The 17,107-nt window shown below is 42.8% G+C and overlaps 1 protein-coding gene across 5 annotated transcripts in view; it reads left to right on the forward strand.

Annotated features, from left to right (window-relative positions):
- The first annotated feature begins 896 nt into the window (after positions 1–896).
- Positions 897–17,107, forward strand: part of LOC112258344 (myotubularin-related protein 4) — a 95,392-nt gene continuing 79,181 nt past the window's right edge. For 3 of the 5 annotated variants that reach the window (XM_024432668.2, XM_042327119.1, XM_024432667.2), the window contains exon 1: positions 1,111–1,227. In XM_024432668.2, the coding sequence (XP_024288436.2) occupies positions 1,123–1,227 (105 nt within the window). In that variant the 5' untranslated portion in view covers positions 1,111–1,122. Of the gene's footprint in view, positions 1,044–1,110; positions 1,647–17,107 lie in introns of those variants that run through there. The other 2 variants (XM_024432666.2, XM_024432663.2) reach the window with 2 other exon arrangements.

Raw genomic sequence — 17,107 nt, forward strand, 5'->3', positions numbered from 1 at the left:
TATACATGACATTATACAGTACATTCCTATCTTATAAATACATCACGGGCCATTGTGATAATGGGACTGATGGAAAGGCTGGGGCTGGATCAGTATTGGCTGCACTACTGTCTAAGGTCAATGGGGCATGCTGCAATGCACTAGTAGGGAAGTGTATTCTATTGATACACAATAAAATAAAAAATACATTGATTGCAGTGTTATCTTGATTAATGAACTGTGTGTGATGTGTATACAGTTGAAATGTAGGTACAGTAGCTTACACTGCAGGTTCTTGTGTGCAGTGTTGCTCGGATGACTCTAGAAGGTAAAAAAAGAATGGCTCCTCCCAAAGTCACGACTCAACCGTGGTAGTGTGTGTGCCCCTCTGGCTTAGGGGACACTGTATATGCTTACACACACACACACACACACACACACACACACACACACACACACACACACACACACACACACACACACACACACACACACACACACACACACACACACACACACACACACACACACACACACACACACACACACACACACACACAGCACCAAGGAGAAACTCAGAATAGAGGGAGGGTAGGCGAGGGGGCAAGGAGGGGGCAGCTCTGTTGTAGAATGCTGTCACTGGAGTTCTCTGCATAGGCTCACTCCTCTTCCACTCCTCCCTCCATGTTCTGCTCCAACCTACCGTACCACACTGTCAGTCGGCTTGATACTGTTTCAGCGAGAGACCCCATCCTCCCCAGTGTGTGTCTGTGCCTTCTGATGCAGAGTAATCAATGTAAGAAACAAACCCTTGTGAAAAACAACCACTAGTGTGAGGTGTTAAATATAGCCTTGTGAAGACATGTTCTGATCGTTTATTTGTGCGTGTGTGTATCTCTACCCATGCGTAGTGCATATGCTGCGTTGCGGTGTGGTGTGTGATGTGCTGGCTGTAGCATCCAGCAGTGGTGCGGTACGGTCTATGCTGCTCTGACGCGTTGCTGAGGAGGCTGCCTGACTGCGTAGGAGGAGATGTATCTCGGTGAAGGGTAAACAGGGAAGAGGTAGGTAGGGAGGATGTGATGGAGAGAGAGAGTGAAGCAAGAGCACGTAATTGGGTGAGAGGGTGGAGATGCGCATGGCATGCCGAGGGTGGAGCTTAGCATCAGGCAATTCCTGCTCTCTGTTTCTTTCTCTCCTCTGTCTCTCCTCACACTCACGGCATCCTCATTTTTCCGCTCACGTCTAGTAAGTTCACCTGCTCTCCCTTTCTTGTCCTTCATCCTCCTCTTTGTGGGCTATTTCAGTGGACTCTGTGTGTTCTTATGGACTATCATTCGCTTCCTCCCAACCTGGTCTGAGCAACAGGGGGGCTTTCCAGGCACCAGCACTCCCTCTCTCGGTTTTCATCCCCCTCACTGGGGGAGGGGGGGGGGACTAAGGGTGGGGGTGTATAGCACCTCCTGGGGCAGTGTGGGGGTAATACGGAGGCGGATAGGTGTGGAGGGAGTAGGAGTGTTGAGGATGGTAATGCCGGCCCGTGGCTCTCCCTTCTTCCTGCTGCTACTGCTTCTCTGTAGGCTGTGTGTCTCAGGGGCACAGCCCTGCTTCCTCTTCTCGTCATGAGCCTTGCAGCAAGGGTCTCCTGCTCTGTGCTCAACTGCTTTGTAAGTGACTCTAAGCCCCTTTTTCAAATTCTCTTCTGTGTGTGTGTGTGTGTGTGTGTGTGTGTGTGTGTGTGTGTGTGTGTGTGTGTGTGTGTGTGTGTGTGTGTGTGTGTGTGTGTGTGTGTGTGTGTGTGTGTGTGTGTGTGTGTGTGTGTGTGTAAGTTTCTATCTGTATTGTGTGTGTTTTGAACGCGCCGTGCTTCTCCCTTTCCTGCGCTGTGTGTGTGTGTGTGTGTGTGCGCCTTTCAGTCAGCGGGGGATGGAGGTGGGGTAGTGGTCAGCGCATGTGAGCGCTGCCCAGCTGCTAAGTAACCAATGGCGAGTTTAAAGAAAATACTTAATAAATTAGGTCCTCTTTTGATATACAGTATGTGAGAAGGGCAATTTGTGGCTGTGAGTCTGTTGGTGTTCCGGTTCTCTCTTTTCTGTTCTAATCGAGGACAGAGCCACTTAAGATGGGTAGCGGCAGGGAGCGAGGGAGAGACAGGCGTGTTGCCCGAAATAGACCAGACTATGGACAGAGAAAGAACATGCATTGTGAAGAACACACTTTTTTTATTACCACACAAATTACCAAAATGACAGACTACTCTGTCACTGACATACTGATATCAATAAAATTTGTTTTAAATGCAACCAATGGCATAGGCCAATGAAAAGAGTGGAGACTACTAATCTGAAGCCATTCTTGTGATTATTTTGATTTTGATTTTGCTATTGTAAATGTTTGTAGGCTTATGTAGCCAAATTGTATCTATGATCGTACGCAAACCATTTATGTTTTTTGTATGCTATTTTAATATATGAGATTTAACCAATGATATCAGGTCACACCCGGTCATGATTACAGACAACTGTGTGTCTTTTGACACTATGTAAATTAGTCATCCCGCAGTGTTTGTCATTATACCCCGATGAAGACAGCTTGTCTGTCGAAACATTGGACATAAATGTTTTTGCATCAGAGCTCCTAGAGTATGCGTCTCTACTTAATTCTTTCGAAGTGTTCCACTCCGCTAGCCAGCACCACGCCTAAATAGGTGTGCATTTCCTTCACCTCTAAATTACTTGAATAGCCTATGGGAAATGTTAAAAAATAAAAGTGTATTTGCATCAGTAGGCTGAGTGATTGAAATGTATCAAAAATGTATTGGAAAGTTCAGGAAAACATCAGGGAAGCTTATCAGCAGGGCCAGGGTGTACCGTGGCTGAAGTATGTGGACACCCTTTCAAATTAGTGGATTCGTCTATTTCAGCCACACCTGTTGCTGACAGGTGTATAAAATCGAGCACACAGCTATGCAATCTCCATAGACAAACAGTGGTAGTAGAATGGCCTGAAGAGCTCAGTGACTTTCAATGTGGCACTGTCATAGGATGCCACCTTTCCAACAAGTCAGTTCGTTACATTTCTGCCCTGCTGGAGCTGCCCCAGTCAACTGTAAATGCTGTTATTGTGAAATAGAAATGTCTAGGAGCAACAACGGTGCTGTTTTTCATGGTTCGGGCTAGGCCCCTTACTTCCAGTGAAGGGAAATCTTAACGCTACAGTATACAATGACATTCTAGACAATTCTGTGCTTCCAACTTTGTGGCAACAGTTCGGGGAAGACCCTTTCCGTTTCAGCATGACAATGTCCCCATGCACAAAGTGAGGTCCATACAGAAATGGTTTGTCGAGATTGGTGTGGAAGAACTTGATTGGCCTGCACTGACCTCAACCCCTTCGAACACCTTTGGGATGAATTGGAACGCCGACTGTGAGCCAGGCCTAATCCCCCAACATCAGTGCTCGACCTCACTAATGCTCTTGTGGCTGAATGGAAGCAAGTCCCCACAGCAATATTCCAATATCTAGTGGAAAGCCTCCCCAGAAGAGTGGAGGCTGTTATAGCAGCAAAGGGGGAACCAACTCCATATTAATGCCCATGATTTAGAATGAGATGTTCGGCAAGCAGGTGTCCACATACTTTAGGTCATCTAATATATATATATATATATATAAGGGGAAAGGGGTCTGAATACTTGATTGATTGCACATGACACTGTATATATATATATATATATATATATATATATACAGTGTATTCGGAAAGTATTCAGACCCCTTTCCCCTTTTCCACATTTTGTAACATTACAGCCTTATATGAAAATGGATTAAATACATTTTACCCTCATCAATCTACACACAATATGCCATAATGACAAAGTGAAAACAGGTTTTTAGCTAATTTATAAAAAATACGCTATTAATATAAATATTCAGAAACTTTGCTATGAGACTCGCAATTGAGCTCAGGTGCATCCTGTTTCCGTTGATCATCCTTGAGATGTTTCTACAACTTGACTGGGACCCACCTGTGGTAAACTCAATTGATTGCACATGATTTTGAAGGCACATACCTGTCTATGTAAGGTCCCACAGTTGACAGTGCATATCAGAGCAAAAACCAAGCCATGAGGTCGAATGAATTGTCCGTAGAGCTCTGAGACAGGATTGTGTCGAGGCACAGATCTGGGGAAGGGTACCAAAACATTTCAGTGGCCTCCATCATTCTCAAATGGAAGAAGTTTGGAACCACCAAGACTTTTCCTAGAACTGTCCGCCTGGCTAAACTGAGCAATCAGGGGATTAGAGCCTTAGTCAGGGAGGTGACCAAGAACCCGATGGTCTCACTGACAGAGCTCCAGTGTTCCTCTGTGGAGATGGGAGAACCTTCCAGAAGGACAACCATCTCTGCAGCACTTCACCAATCAGGCCTTTATTGTAGATTGGCCAGACGGAAGCCACTCCTCAGTAAAAGGCACATGACAGCCCGCTTGGAGTTTGCCAAAAGGCACGTAAAGACTCAGACCATGAGAAACAAGATTCTCTCCGCTGATGAAACCAGGAGTGAACTCTTTGGCCTGAATGACAATCGTCACGTCTGGAGGAAACTTGGCACCATCCTTATGGTGAAGCATGGTGGTGGCAGCATCATTCTGTGAAGATGTTTTTCAGTGGCAGGGACTGCGAGACTAGTCAGGATCGAGGGAAAGATGAACGGAGCAAAGTACTGAGAGATCCTTGATTAAAACCTGCTCCATAGCGCTCTAGACTTCAGACAGGGGTGAAGTTTCACCTTCCAACAGGACAACGACCATAAGCACACAGCCAAGGCAACTCAGGAGTAACTTCGGGGCAAGTCTCTGAATGTCCTTGAGTGGCCCAGCCTGTGCCCAAACTTGAACCCTATCAAATATCTCTGGAGAGACCTGAAAATAGCTGTGCAGCAATGCTCCCCATCCAACCTGACAGCTTGAGAGGATCTGCAGAGAAGAATGGGAGAAACTCCCCAGATAAAGGTGTGCCAAGCTTGTAGCGTCATTCCCGAGAAGACTCTAAACTGTAATCGCTGCCAAAGGTGCCGCAACAAAGTACTGTGTAAAGGGTCTAAAAACCTATGTAAATGTGATATTTTATTATTTATTTTATTTGATAAATTAGCAAACATTTCTAAAAACCTGTTTTTGCTTTGTCATTATGGGGTATAGTGTGTAGATTGAAGAGGGGGACAAACGATTTAATCCATTTTAGAACAAGGTTGTAGCGTAACAAAATGTGTGAAATGTCAAGGGGTCTGAATACTTTCAAATGGCACAGTATATTTTCAAATAACTTCCCCTTTTCTGGCCCGCAAATTGCTTTTAGGGCCCACCGCATTTTTTAAATTTATTGCCCCTCCCTGCATTAATATTCTGTAATATAATAAACAAGGCAAGAACTCATGTAGTAATTAATAAATGCATTTCTTTAGCTTCCAAAATCTTTTTTTACAATGGTGGGGAGTACTAAAATGGAGTCTGTGGCTTCAAAACAACGGCCACTGTCAGTCATCTAGTGTATATATATAAATCATTGAATTCTACAGGGTGCAGACAAAATGTCAACTTTGTCACACACACCTTCATGTGCAGTCATGTGGCCTGGCAGGTTGAGCACGGCTGGATATATTAACTCTGTGTGGACACCTCACTTGGCTGTGTTGTGTTTTTACTGTCAGTGATTCAGCTGAATTGGCTGTTCTCATGGCTGCACCAGTTACTGTCTGTATAATTTAGTATCAAGACTCTCTTGTTACCTTTCACTTTTGAAGGAGGCTCAAAACTGAGTTTTTTATAATGTCCCAAGCTTGCACTAGTCTTTGCTTTTGGCACACTTAAATAAAATAATTTCCATAGTTGAATTTCTAGCACTCATATGCTAGCTTGTCTTACATTTCTTTTGGCAAACCCCAGAAAATTAATTCAAAAGCTCTTAACTGAAGTCAAATGCTCCATTCCTCCCTTCTACCTTTCATCTCTCCTCCTCTCCCTCTGACTATCATGTTTGTTTCTTCTGCAAATATATTTCCGTCAGTAAATTGAGCCATAAAAGGCAAATGTAATTGTTTTGTTTTTTGTTTCCGTAACTCAGATACCATTATAGTCCTCTCTCCTCTCTGTGTTGGCTAAGTGAATCAGGTGGAGTGCAATTTGAGCCAAGGGCTTCTGGGGGAGGCGGTGCATCTCTTTCTCTTTGCCCCTGGCCTGCATCAGCCACTCTGGCACCTGGGAGGGCTCATATATCAAGTGGCAACCTGACTGGAATGGCACCTAGGTTACTATAATAGTGGGTGAGCCCTATGAGAGCCTGGCAACAGATGAGTCCTGGGTAGTGTTCAGTAGTGAAATGGGGAGGTACTGTCTCTCTGCCCCTGGCCTGTTGCTCCATCAACACTGGCACCTGGAAGGACTTGCAGATCAGGTGCCACCCTGACTGCATGGTACTTAGTGGGTTAGTCCCCAATCAGAGCCTGGCAGCAAATGGGCCGTGTGATGAGTGGTGCCCTGAGTCTCACTACCGTTCTCCATCTCTCGCTCCATCACACCGTCCTATTAGAGGCTCAAAGGTACTTCAGCATTCCCTGTATTATTTCGGAGTTTAGGCTTCCTCAGTTTCTGCACATTCAGTTCCAGCTATAAAAAGTAACGCTAGCCACGTGACCTGAGGTCAAGGAATTTAAAATTGAATTTTCATTCCATGTGCTTTCTCCCTGTTGATCCGTAAGGTCACAGGTAGCAGAATGTCCGCATTCTCTCTGAGGTCACTGCACTCTCCCTGTAGCTGATCTGATGGATGGATTATCTGCTGACAGTGCCCCATGATTTTAACATGTTTTAACAGAATAAGGGTGTTTTCACATATAATTCTGAGCTATAGTTCGAATCAGAGTTTGATTATTTGTAACATTGTACAGTATTTTTGTTATTTGGTCCAGTTGGTTTCACATTGTCCAACAAACTAAAATGCTTAAACAAAATCACGTGTTCATGCAAGTAATTTGTTTATTGGAGGAAAATGCTCTTTGATTATCAATCAGCATAACTTGTGTTTCCCAAACGTTATTACTTTAACTTTGATCTTCACACAACGTGCGGTAGGAAACGGCACAAATGCCACTCTAACCGCAACTTAAATAGGCTATATTCAGTAGCCTATAATACCCGGTAGGCTATAGCCTCTATCTCCCCCTAATCTCATAATGTGTCAGATATATCAAGTTATGGTACGCTACTGCATGCATTTAAGAAACTGCTCGCCGCCAAACAACCAAATAATAGTTCTACTGCACCGCCAGGAGTTATTTTCTTTTGTTTGGTCCAGACTGCGTTCTCACCTGCAGCGCACTAGACCACCGTATGAATGGAATCGGACCGAGACCACCCTTTTTGAGTGAACCAAGGTGCGTTGTTTAGTGCGCTCCTGAATGTGGATATTGTTCACACCAGTCCAAACGAACTGAACTAAGGGGGAAAATTAACCAAAACATTTTGGTGTGGAATTTGGTAATCAATGCACATTTCTGCCTGTGTGTGTCAGTGCTTGTGTGTACATGTACATTCATGGCCAAAAGTTTTGAGAATGACACAAAAATTAATTTTCACTAAGTTTGCTGCTTCAGTGACTTTAGATATTTTTGTCAGATGTTACTATGGAATACTGACATATAATTATAAGCATGTCATAAGTATGAAAGGCTTTTATTGACATTTACATGAAGTTGATGCAAAGAGTCAATAATTGCAGTGTGACCCTTCTTTTTCAAGACCTCTGCAATCTGCCCTGGCATGCTGTCAATTAACTTCTGGGCCACTGATGGCAGCCCATTCTTGCATAATCAATGCTTGGAGTTTGTCAGGATTTGAGGGTTTTTGTTCGTCCACCCGCCTCTTGAAGATTGACCACAAGTTCTCAATGGGATTAAGGTCTGGGTAGTTTCCTGGCCATGGACCCAGAATATCAATGTTTTGTTCCCCGAGCCACTTAGTTATCACTTTTGCCTTATGGCAAGGTGCTCCATCGTGCTGGAAAAGGCATTGTTTGTCACCAAACTGTTCCTGGATGGTTGGGAGAAGTTGCTCTCAGAGGATGTGTTGGTACCATTCTTTATTCATGGCTGTGTTCTTAGGCAAAATTGTGAGTGAGCCCCTTCCCTTGGCTGAGAAGCAACCCCACACATGAATGGTCTCAGGATGCTTTACTATTGGCATGACGCATGACACAGGACTGATGGTAGCAATCACCTTGTCTTCTGTGGACAAGCTTTTTTCCGGATGCCCCAAACAATCGGAGAGGGGATTTATCAGAGAAAATGACTTTACCCCAGTCCTCAGCAGTCCAATCCCTGTGTCACACCCTGACCTTAGTTATCTTTGTTTTCTTTATTATTTGGTTAGGTCAGGGTGTGACAAGGGTGGTTCGTTTTGTTGTTTTGTTTAGTTCTGTTCAGTGTTCTCTCTTTAATTAAAGAGTTATGTTCACTTACCACAGTGGAAATGTTTCGGGGGGATTCAGTTCATTTGCATGGCAAAGAGGGACTTTGCAATTAATTTCAATTCATCTGATCACTCTTCATAACATTCTGGAGAAAATGCAAATTGTCATCATACAAACTGAAGCAGCAGACTTTGTGAAAATTAATATTTGTGTCATTCTCAAAACTTGGCCACTCACCTTGACAACATCCGGTGAAATTGCAGTGCGCGAAATTTAAATGACAGAAATTGTAATATTCATGAAAATACAAGTGTCATACATCATTTAAAAGCTTAACTTCTTGTTAATCCAGCCGCGTTATCAGATTTCAAAAAGGCTTTACGGCGAAAGCACACCATGCGATTATCTGAGGACAGCGCCCCGCACACAAAAGCATTACATACATTTTCCAACCAAGCAGAGGCATCACAAAAGTCAGAAATAACGATAAACAAAATAACTTACCTTTGAAGATCTTCATCTGGTTGCAATCACAAGGGTCCCAGCTACATAACAAATGGTATTTTGTTCGATAAAGTCCTTCTTTATGTCCCAAAAAAGTCAGTTTCATTGGCTCGCTAGACTAAGTAATCCACCGGTTTCCCTCGTTCAAAATGCATACAAATGAATCCCGTAACTACACATGGCTTGTCCTGCATTGCATATAACCAATGTGGTGCCTGTTACTTTATCATCGAATCACAGCCTACTTCTCCAAACGGGGGATGATTGAACAAAAACGCATTCGCAAAAAAAGCACAATCGTTGCACGAATGTACCTAACCATAAACATCAATGCCTTTCTTAAAAGCCTTTTTGCCTTTTCAATGCCTTTTTTAAAACCTGCATATTTAGTTAAAATAAATTCATGTTAACTAGGGAAATTGTGTCACTTCTCTTTTTTTATAAAAAATATATATTTTTATTTCACCTTTATTTAACCAGGTAGGCTAGTTGAGAACAAGTTCTCATTTACAACTGCGACCTGGCCAAGATAAAGCATAGCAGTGTGAACAGACAACAACACAATGTTACACATGGAGTAAACAATAAACAATAACACAGTAGAAAAAAAAGAGTCTATATACATTGTGTGCAAAAGGCATGAGGAGGTAGGCAATAAATAGGCCATAGGAGCGAATAATTACAATTTAGCAGATTAACACTGGAGTGATAAATGATCAGGATCATGTGCAAGTAGAGATACTGGTGTGCAAAAGAGCAGAAAAGTAAATAAATAAAAACAGTATGGGGATGAGGTAGGTAAATTGGGTGGGCTATTTACAGATGGACTATGTACAGCTGCAGCGATCGGTTAGCTGCACAGATAGCAAATGTTTAAAGTTGGTGAGGGAAATAAAAGTCTCCAACTTCAGCGATTTTTGCAATTCGTTCCAGTCACAGGCAGCAGAGAACTGGAAGGAAAGGCGGCCAAATGAGGTGGTGGCTCTAGGGATGATCAGTGAGATACACCTGCTGGAGCACGTGACCAGTGTACTGAGATAAGGCGGAGAGAGTTCCCCTTTACCTCTTGCGTTTATTGCACGCAGAGTCAGGGTATATGCAACAGTTTGGGCTGCCTGGCTCGTTGCAAACTAATTTGCCAGAATTTACATAATTATGACATAACATTGAAGGTTGTGCAATGTAAACGCAATATTTAGACTTAGGGTTGCCACCCGTTCGATAAAATACGGAACGGTTCCGTGTTTCACTGAAAGAATAAACATTTTGTTTTCGAAATGATAGGTTCCGGATTTGACCATATTAATGACCTAAGGCTCGTATTTCTGTGTTTATTATATTATAATTAAGTCTATGATTTGAAATTTGATAGAGCAGTGGTAGGCAGCAGCAGGCTCGTAAGCATTCATTCAAACTTTACTGCGTTTACCAGCAGCTTTTAGCAATGCTTGAATCACAGTGCTGTTTATGACTTCAAGCCTATCAACTCCTGAGATTAGGCTGGCAATACTAAAGTGCCTATTAGAACATCCAATAGTCAAAGGTATATGAAATACAAATGGTATAGAGAAATAGTTGACGCGTCATAATTCCTATAATAACTACAACCTAAAACTTTGTAACTGGGAATATTGAAGAACTGGGAAAATTGAATCTCCAGCTTTCATATGTTCTGAGCAAGGAACTTAAACGTTAGCTTTTTTACACATACAGTTGAAGTCAGAGGTTTACATACACCTTAGCCAAATACATTTAAACTCAGTTTCACAATTCCTGACATTTAATCCTCGTAAAAATTCCCTGTCTTAGGTCAGTTAGGATCTCCACTTTATTTTAAGAATGTGAAATGTCAGAATAATGGTTGAGAGAATGATTTATTTCAGCTTGTATTTCTTTCATCACATTCCCAGTGGGTCAGAAATTTACATACACTCAATTAGTATTTGGTAGCATTGCTTTTAAATTGTTTAACTTGGGTCAAACGTTTTGGGTAGCCTTCCACAAGCTAACCACAATAAGTTGGGTGAATTTTGGCCCATTCCTCTTGACAGAGCTGGTGTAAACTGAGTCAGGTTTGCAGGCCTCCTTGCTTACATATGCTTTTTCAGTTCTGCCCACAAATTTTCTATAGGATTTTGGTCAGGGCTTTGTGAACGCCACTCCAATACCTTGACTTTGTTGTCCTTAAGCCATTTTTGCCACAACTTTGGAAATATGCTTGGGGTCATTGTCCATTTGGAAGACGCATTTGCTACCAAGCTTTATCCTGGCTTTAACTGATGTCTTGAGATGTTGCTTCAATATATTCAATATATTCACATAATTTTCCTCCGTCATGATGCCATCTATTTTGTGAAGTGCACCAGTCCCTCCTGCAGTTCCCCCCCCCCCCGAATACATCGCTCGGTTTCTCTCATCAATCTTTGTCCCTATTTTTAACCCTTGCAATCCAGTCGGCGATGTGCCTGTGACTAGACCTACTAGTACTTTAGTTAGTATTGGGTGAAGTGGTGGACATTGAAGGCCATGTGCATAGTGGAGCACTGGAACAGGCTGGATGGGCCTTCAAAACCCAGAGGATGTCCATCTCATAGAGATAGATACAGTGTCTCTCTTTTTATAAAATGCAGTACAGAACACTCACAGTACTGGGGTTCTGTAAATTATCCAGAGAATTATAGTCCAGGCACAAAGCCCTAGTCAGATTAGGTGAACAGCATCGGTCTCACAATGAGTAACGAGGAAGAATGGGTGAGAAACTAGGAATGGGATTTATCATCTCGGGAAAAGGGTGATTTTCATTTCCATAGCAACCAGACTCAGTCAGACTTATTCACGATTGAGGTAAATGTTCATATGCCGCCTTTCCTTTGTCTTTCTGTGTCTGAATACCTCCAGTCACCCATCTTTTTTCTATTCTTCATGTTCCCTCTCTTTTCCTCCTTCAGCAGTCCATCACATTCTTTTTCTATCTATACTTACAGTACAGTATTCCCTGGAAAGGGAGTCTGTCACTCGACTCGCAGAGCTTTTTACAAAAGGATTAGAACGCCATTGTTTTTAGTTAATTAAAAAGACCAGCTGTGACAACCCCATTCACTACTAGTGGCCTTAAGCTGAACTGTGTCAGAGGCTGACCACTGAGGATCCCCTCAGAAGAACAGATGTACAGTATCACAGCTGTGGAAGATAAGGTGATAAAATAAGTCATTGTTATAATATGCCCAGATATGATGTGTTGGTACTGGGGAGGAAGGGAAAGAGGGAAGGAGAGGTGGATGGAAAAAGAGAGCTGAGACGTTAAGCTGCAGCGTGTTCTCCAGGTCCGGTTTTCTGACTCTGTGCTTGTTAGAGGGGGGAAGGGGGTGCAGGCAGGCTTTCAGAACAGCAGTGACGAAGCAAAAACGTGTTGTTGGCTTGTCTGTCGCCGCAGCACAGCACGCGCTGTTCTCTATCTTCCTGGCTTCGCCTGCAGGGACAGAGTAGAATGTTTCTCTCTCCCTGCCTCACTCTCTCTCTCTGCCTGCCTCGCACTCTCTCGCTCTCTGTCCTTTCTGTCCTTTCTTTCTGTCCTCTCTGTCTGTCTGTCTTATTTTATCTGGAAGTGGACTACCATCAAATGGATGGGGCGGGAGAGAGACGAATAAGAAATACATTGGCAGACTTTTGTTTACCTCCTGCGTCAAGCAGCCAAGTGTTTTTTTCCCTTCTCTTTTTGCTATTCTGAAGCTCTGCTATGACCTGTTTGAGGTCATCAGGAGTTCAGCTGGGTGTCTGCAGGTCGCTTCATCTGCACTGTATTAATGGAAGACTTGACAGGTGAAAATATGATGGAAGCTCAACATTTGGCTGGCTTTGACCTGGTCTGTTCTATCAGATCAGTGCACGAGAATGAAGGAGAGGAGATGCGGAGAGGACAAGATGATTGAAAAAGAGCGCAGTTGCTTGTACCACAATCTGCTCTGAATAATCTGAGCCTCTGACTTTCCTGTGCCCAGACTATCCACCCTCTGTCTGCCAGCCTCTCAGCGCTCTCTCTCTCTCATATTGCTTGTTGCTCTCTTTCTTTCCTTTGTCTCTGCTCCTAGTCCTCACAGTCCTATTTAACGCCTTTTAACCAGGGTTTCTGTCTGGGTCTGGGCCAGCCAGGAACAGTATTTTGAAGCTCTGCCTCTCCAGGCTCTCTGCATTCTTAATTTGGAAAGTGTGGCTCCTCCGTTAAGCCGTTGAGCATCAAAACACCAAGCGACAATTTAAAACCCATGTCTGCATCTAAAATGGCACCTTATTCCCTGATAACCCTGGTCAAAATTAGTGCACAACATCTCGGACTCAGTGGCAGTGTCTGGACTGGACTCAAATTCTGTTATGCACTGTGATGAGTTTACTGTAGTATTAATTAAAGGGTAGGCAGCAGGAGTTTTTACTCACCAAAGTAAGAACACAGTGTGGTCAAAGCCTTACTAACTTAGTTGTAGTCATTTCTGGTTACCTATAACTCCAAAAATAGTTATGTTTTGGGTTTTTGAAATATTTATTAACTTATATTCGGATATCTTTGGAACTACCAAAGATGCACTAAAGTCAACGTCATTCAGAGAACCTACTCTGTGCTACTGAGTTGCTAGCTAGCTTGAGCTAGCTAACGTTAGCCACTAGCTACGTTAGCAGGTACCTTAAAATTTCAATTTAACACAGTCTCAAAGTCTCTAACACAGCCTGTGTGATATAAACAAGAACAGATGGAGCATCCTGCACTTGGTGTCTAATTGCCTCGGGCTCAAAATGGAAGGGGAAAATCATCCCTGCCTGCTCTAATTGCTTAGTACTTTGTCTGTTCTTTGTTTGTTTTTCATCCTACTTTTTGTTTTGTCAATTTTTTTAACTTTTCCACTGTAGCTCAGTTTGTAGAGCATGGTGCTTGCAACGCCAGGAAAGTATGTTTGATTCCCGGGGCCACCCGCATGTAAAATGTATGCATGCATGACTGCAAGCCTCTTTGGATAAAAGCGTCTGCAAAATGTACATATACACACACTGGCCAGTTTATTAGGTATCGGGTCGGAGTGCTCTTTGCCTCCAGAACAGCCTGAATGCTTTGAGGAATTCTACAATGTGTCAGAATCGTTCCACAGTAATGTTGGTCCATGCTCACATGATGATATCACGCAGTTGCTGCAGATTGGACGGCGGTACATTCATGCTGCAAACAGCCCATTCCATATCGTCCCAAAGATGCTCTATTGGGTTGAGGTCTGGGACTGCGCATGCCACTGGAGTAAACTGAACTTGCTGTCATGTTCCAGGCAATGTTTTTCCAATCCTTAATTTTCCATTGTTGATCTCGTGCCCACTGAAGCCGCTTCTTCTTGCTTTTAGCTGATAGGAGTCGAACCCGGTGTGGTTATCTGCTGCAATAGCCCATTCGTGACAAGGATTGACGAGTTTGTGTTCCGAGATTCTGTTCTGCACACCACTGTATTGTACTGTGCTGTTATTTGTCTGTTTTTGACCCGCCTGTTAGCTTGCACGAATCTTGCCATTCACCATCGACCTCTCATCAACAAGCTGTTGGACTGCTGCTGACTGGAAGTTTTTTGTTTGTCGCACCATTCTCGGGTAAGAAGAGTGGACGTTTTTTGAGATACGGTGTGCCTAGCACCAATCATACCACGCTCAATGTCGCTTAGGTCACTTGTTTTTCCCATTCTAACGTTCAATCGAACAGTAACTGAAAGCCTCAATGCCTGCTTAGTAAAGCAAGCCACAGCCACATGACTCACTGTCTGTAGGAGCGAACCATTTTTGTGAAAGGGGGTGGTGTACCTAATAAACTGTCTGGTGAGTGTATATACTGTATATATACGCTGAGTGTAGAAACCATTAGTTATACACCTGCTCTTTCCATGACATAGACTGACTAGGTGAATCCAGGTGAAAGATTTGATCCCTTATTGATTTCACTTGTTAAATCCACTTCAATCAGTGTAGATGAACGGGGGGGAGGGGTGCGCAAGTCAATATTAGGAATGTATCCTAATGTTTAGTATACTCAGTCGGAAGTTTACATACACCTTAGCCAAATACATTTTAAACTCAGTTTTTCACAATTCCTGACATTTAATCCTATTGCCCTGTCTTAGGTCAGTTAGTATCACCACTTTATTTTAAAATTGTGAAATGTCAGAATAATAGTACAGAGAATGATGTATTTCAGCTTTTATTTATTTCATCACATTCCCAGTGGGTCAAACATTTACATACACTCAATTAGCATGTGGTAGCATTGCCTTTAAATTGTTTAACTTGGGTCAAATATTTCAGGTAGCCTTCCACAAGCTTCCCACAATAAGTTGGGTGAATTTTGGCCCATTCCTCTAGACAGAGCTGGTGTAACTGAGTCAGGTTTGTAGGCCTACTTGCTCGCACATGCTTTTTCAGTTCTGCTCACAACTTTTCTATAGGATTGAGGTCAGGGCTTTGTGATTGCCACTCCAATATCTTGACTTTGTTGTCTTTAAGCCATTTTGCCACAACTTTGGAAGTATGCTTGGGGTCATTGTCCATTTGGAAGACCCATTTGCGACCAAACTTTAACTTTAACGGATGTCTTGAGATGTTGCTTCAATATATCCACATACTTTTCCTACATCATGATCCCTCCTGCAGCAAAGCAACCCCACAACATGACGCTGCCACCCCCGTGCTTCACGATTGGGATGGTGTTCTTCCGCTTGCAAGCTTCCCCCTTTTTCCTCCAAACATAACAATGGTCATTATGGTCAAAGTAATATTTTTGTTTCATCAGACCAGAGGACATTTCTCCAAAAAGTACGATCTTTGTCCCCATGTGCAGTTGCAAACCATAGTCTGGCTTTTTTTATGATGGTTTTGGAGCAGTGGCTTTTTCCTTGCTGAGCGGCCTTTTAGGTTATGTCGATATAGGACTTGTTTTACTGTGGCTACAGATACTTTTGTACCTGTTTCCTCCAGCATCTTCACAAGGTCCTTTACTGTTGTTCTGGGATTGATTTGCACTTTTCGCCTCAAAGTACGTTCATCTCTAGGAGACAGAACACGTCTCCTTCCTGAGCGGTATGACGGCTGCGTTGTCCCAATGTGTTTATACTTGCTTACTCCTATTTGTACAGATGAAAGTGGTCCCTTCAGCCATTTGGAAAGTGCTCCCACGGATGAACCAGACTTGTCGAGGTCTACAAAAACATTTCTGAGGTCTTATCTGATTTCTTTTGATTTTCCCATGATGTCAAGCAAAGAGGCACTGAGCTTGAAGGTAGGCCTAGAAATACATCCACAGGTACACCACCAACTGACTCAAATTATGTTAGTAAGCCTATCAGAAGCTTCTAAAGCCATGATATCATTTTCTAGTATTTTCCAAGCTGTTTAAAGGCAAAGTCAACTTAGTGTATGTAAACTTCTGACCCACTGGAATTGTGATACAGTGAATTATAAGTGAAATAATCTCTCTGTAAACAATTGCTGGGAAAATTACTTGTGTCATGCACAATATGCAACATACCATGCATACCTATGCAACATACCAAAACTATAGTTTGTTAACAAGAAATTTGTGGAGTGGTTGATAAACACGTTTTAATGACTCCAACCTAAGTGTATGTAAACTTCCGAATTCAACTGTATGTACTGTGAGATCCTTAATTAAAAACCTGCCCCAGAGCGCTAAGGACCTCAGACTGGGGCGAAGGTTCACCTTCCAACAGGACAACGACCTTAACTAGTGACTCCCCATCCCAGGTCCGGGAGCGTAATCATCGACTGACACTAATTATCATAACGCAACGGACATAAATATTCCTAGAAAATATTCCTATTCATGAAAATCACAAGTGAAATATATTGAGACACAGCTTAGCCTTTTGTTAATCACCCTGTCATCTCAGATTTTCAAAATATGCTTTACAGCCAAAGCTTTACAGACAAGCATTTGTGTAAGTTTATCGATAGCCTAGCATAGCATTTTGTCCAGCTAGCAGCAGGTAACTTGGTCACGGAAATCAGAAAAGCAATCGAATTAAATTGTTTACCTTTGATGAGTTACGGATGTTTTCACTCACGAGACTCCCAGTTAGATAGCCAATGTTCCTTTTTTCCAAAAATATTATTTTTGTAGGCG

The sequence above is a fragment of the Oncorhynchus tshawytscha genome, linkage group LG09 (assembly GCF_018296145.1).
Source record: "Oncorhynchus tshawytscha isolate Ot180627B linkage group LG09, Otsh_v2.0, whole genome shotgun sequence".
NCBI lineage: Eukaryota > Metazoa > Chordata > Actinopteri > Salmoniformes > Salmonidae > Oncorhynchus > Oncorhynchus tshawytscha.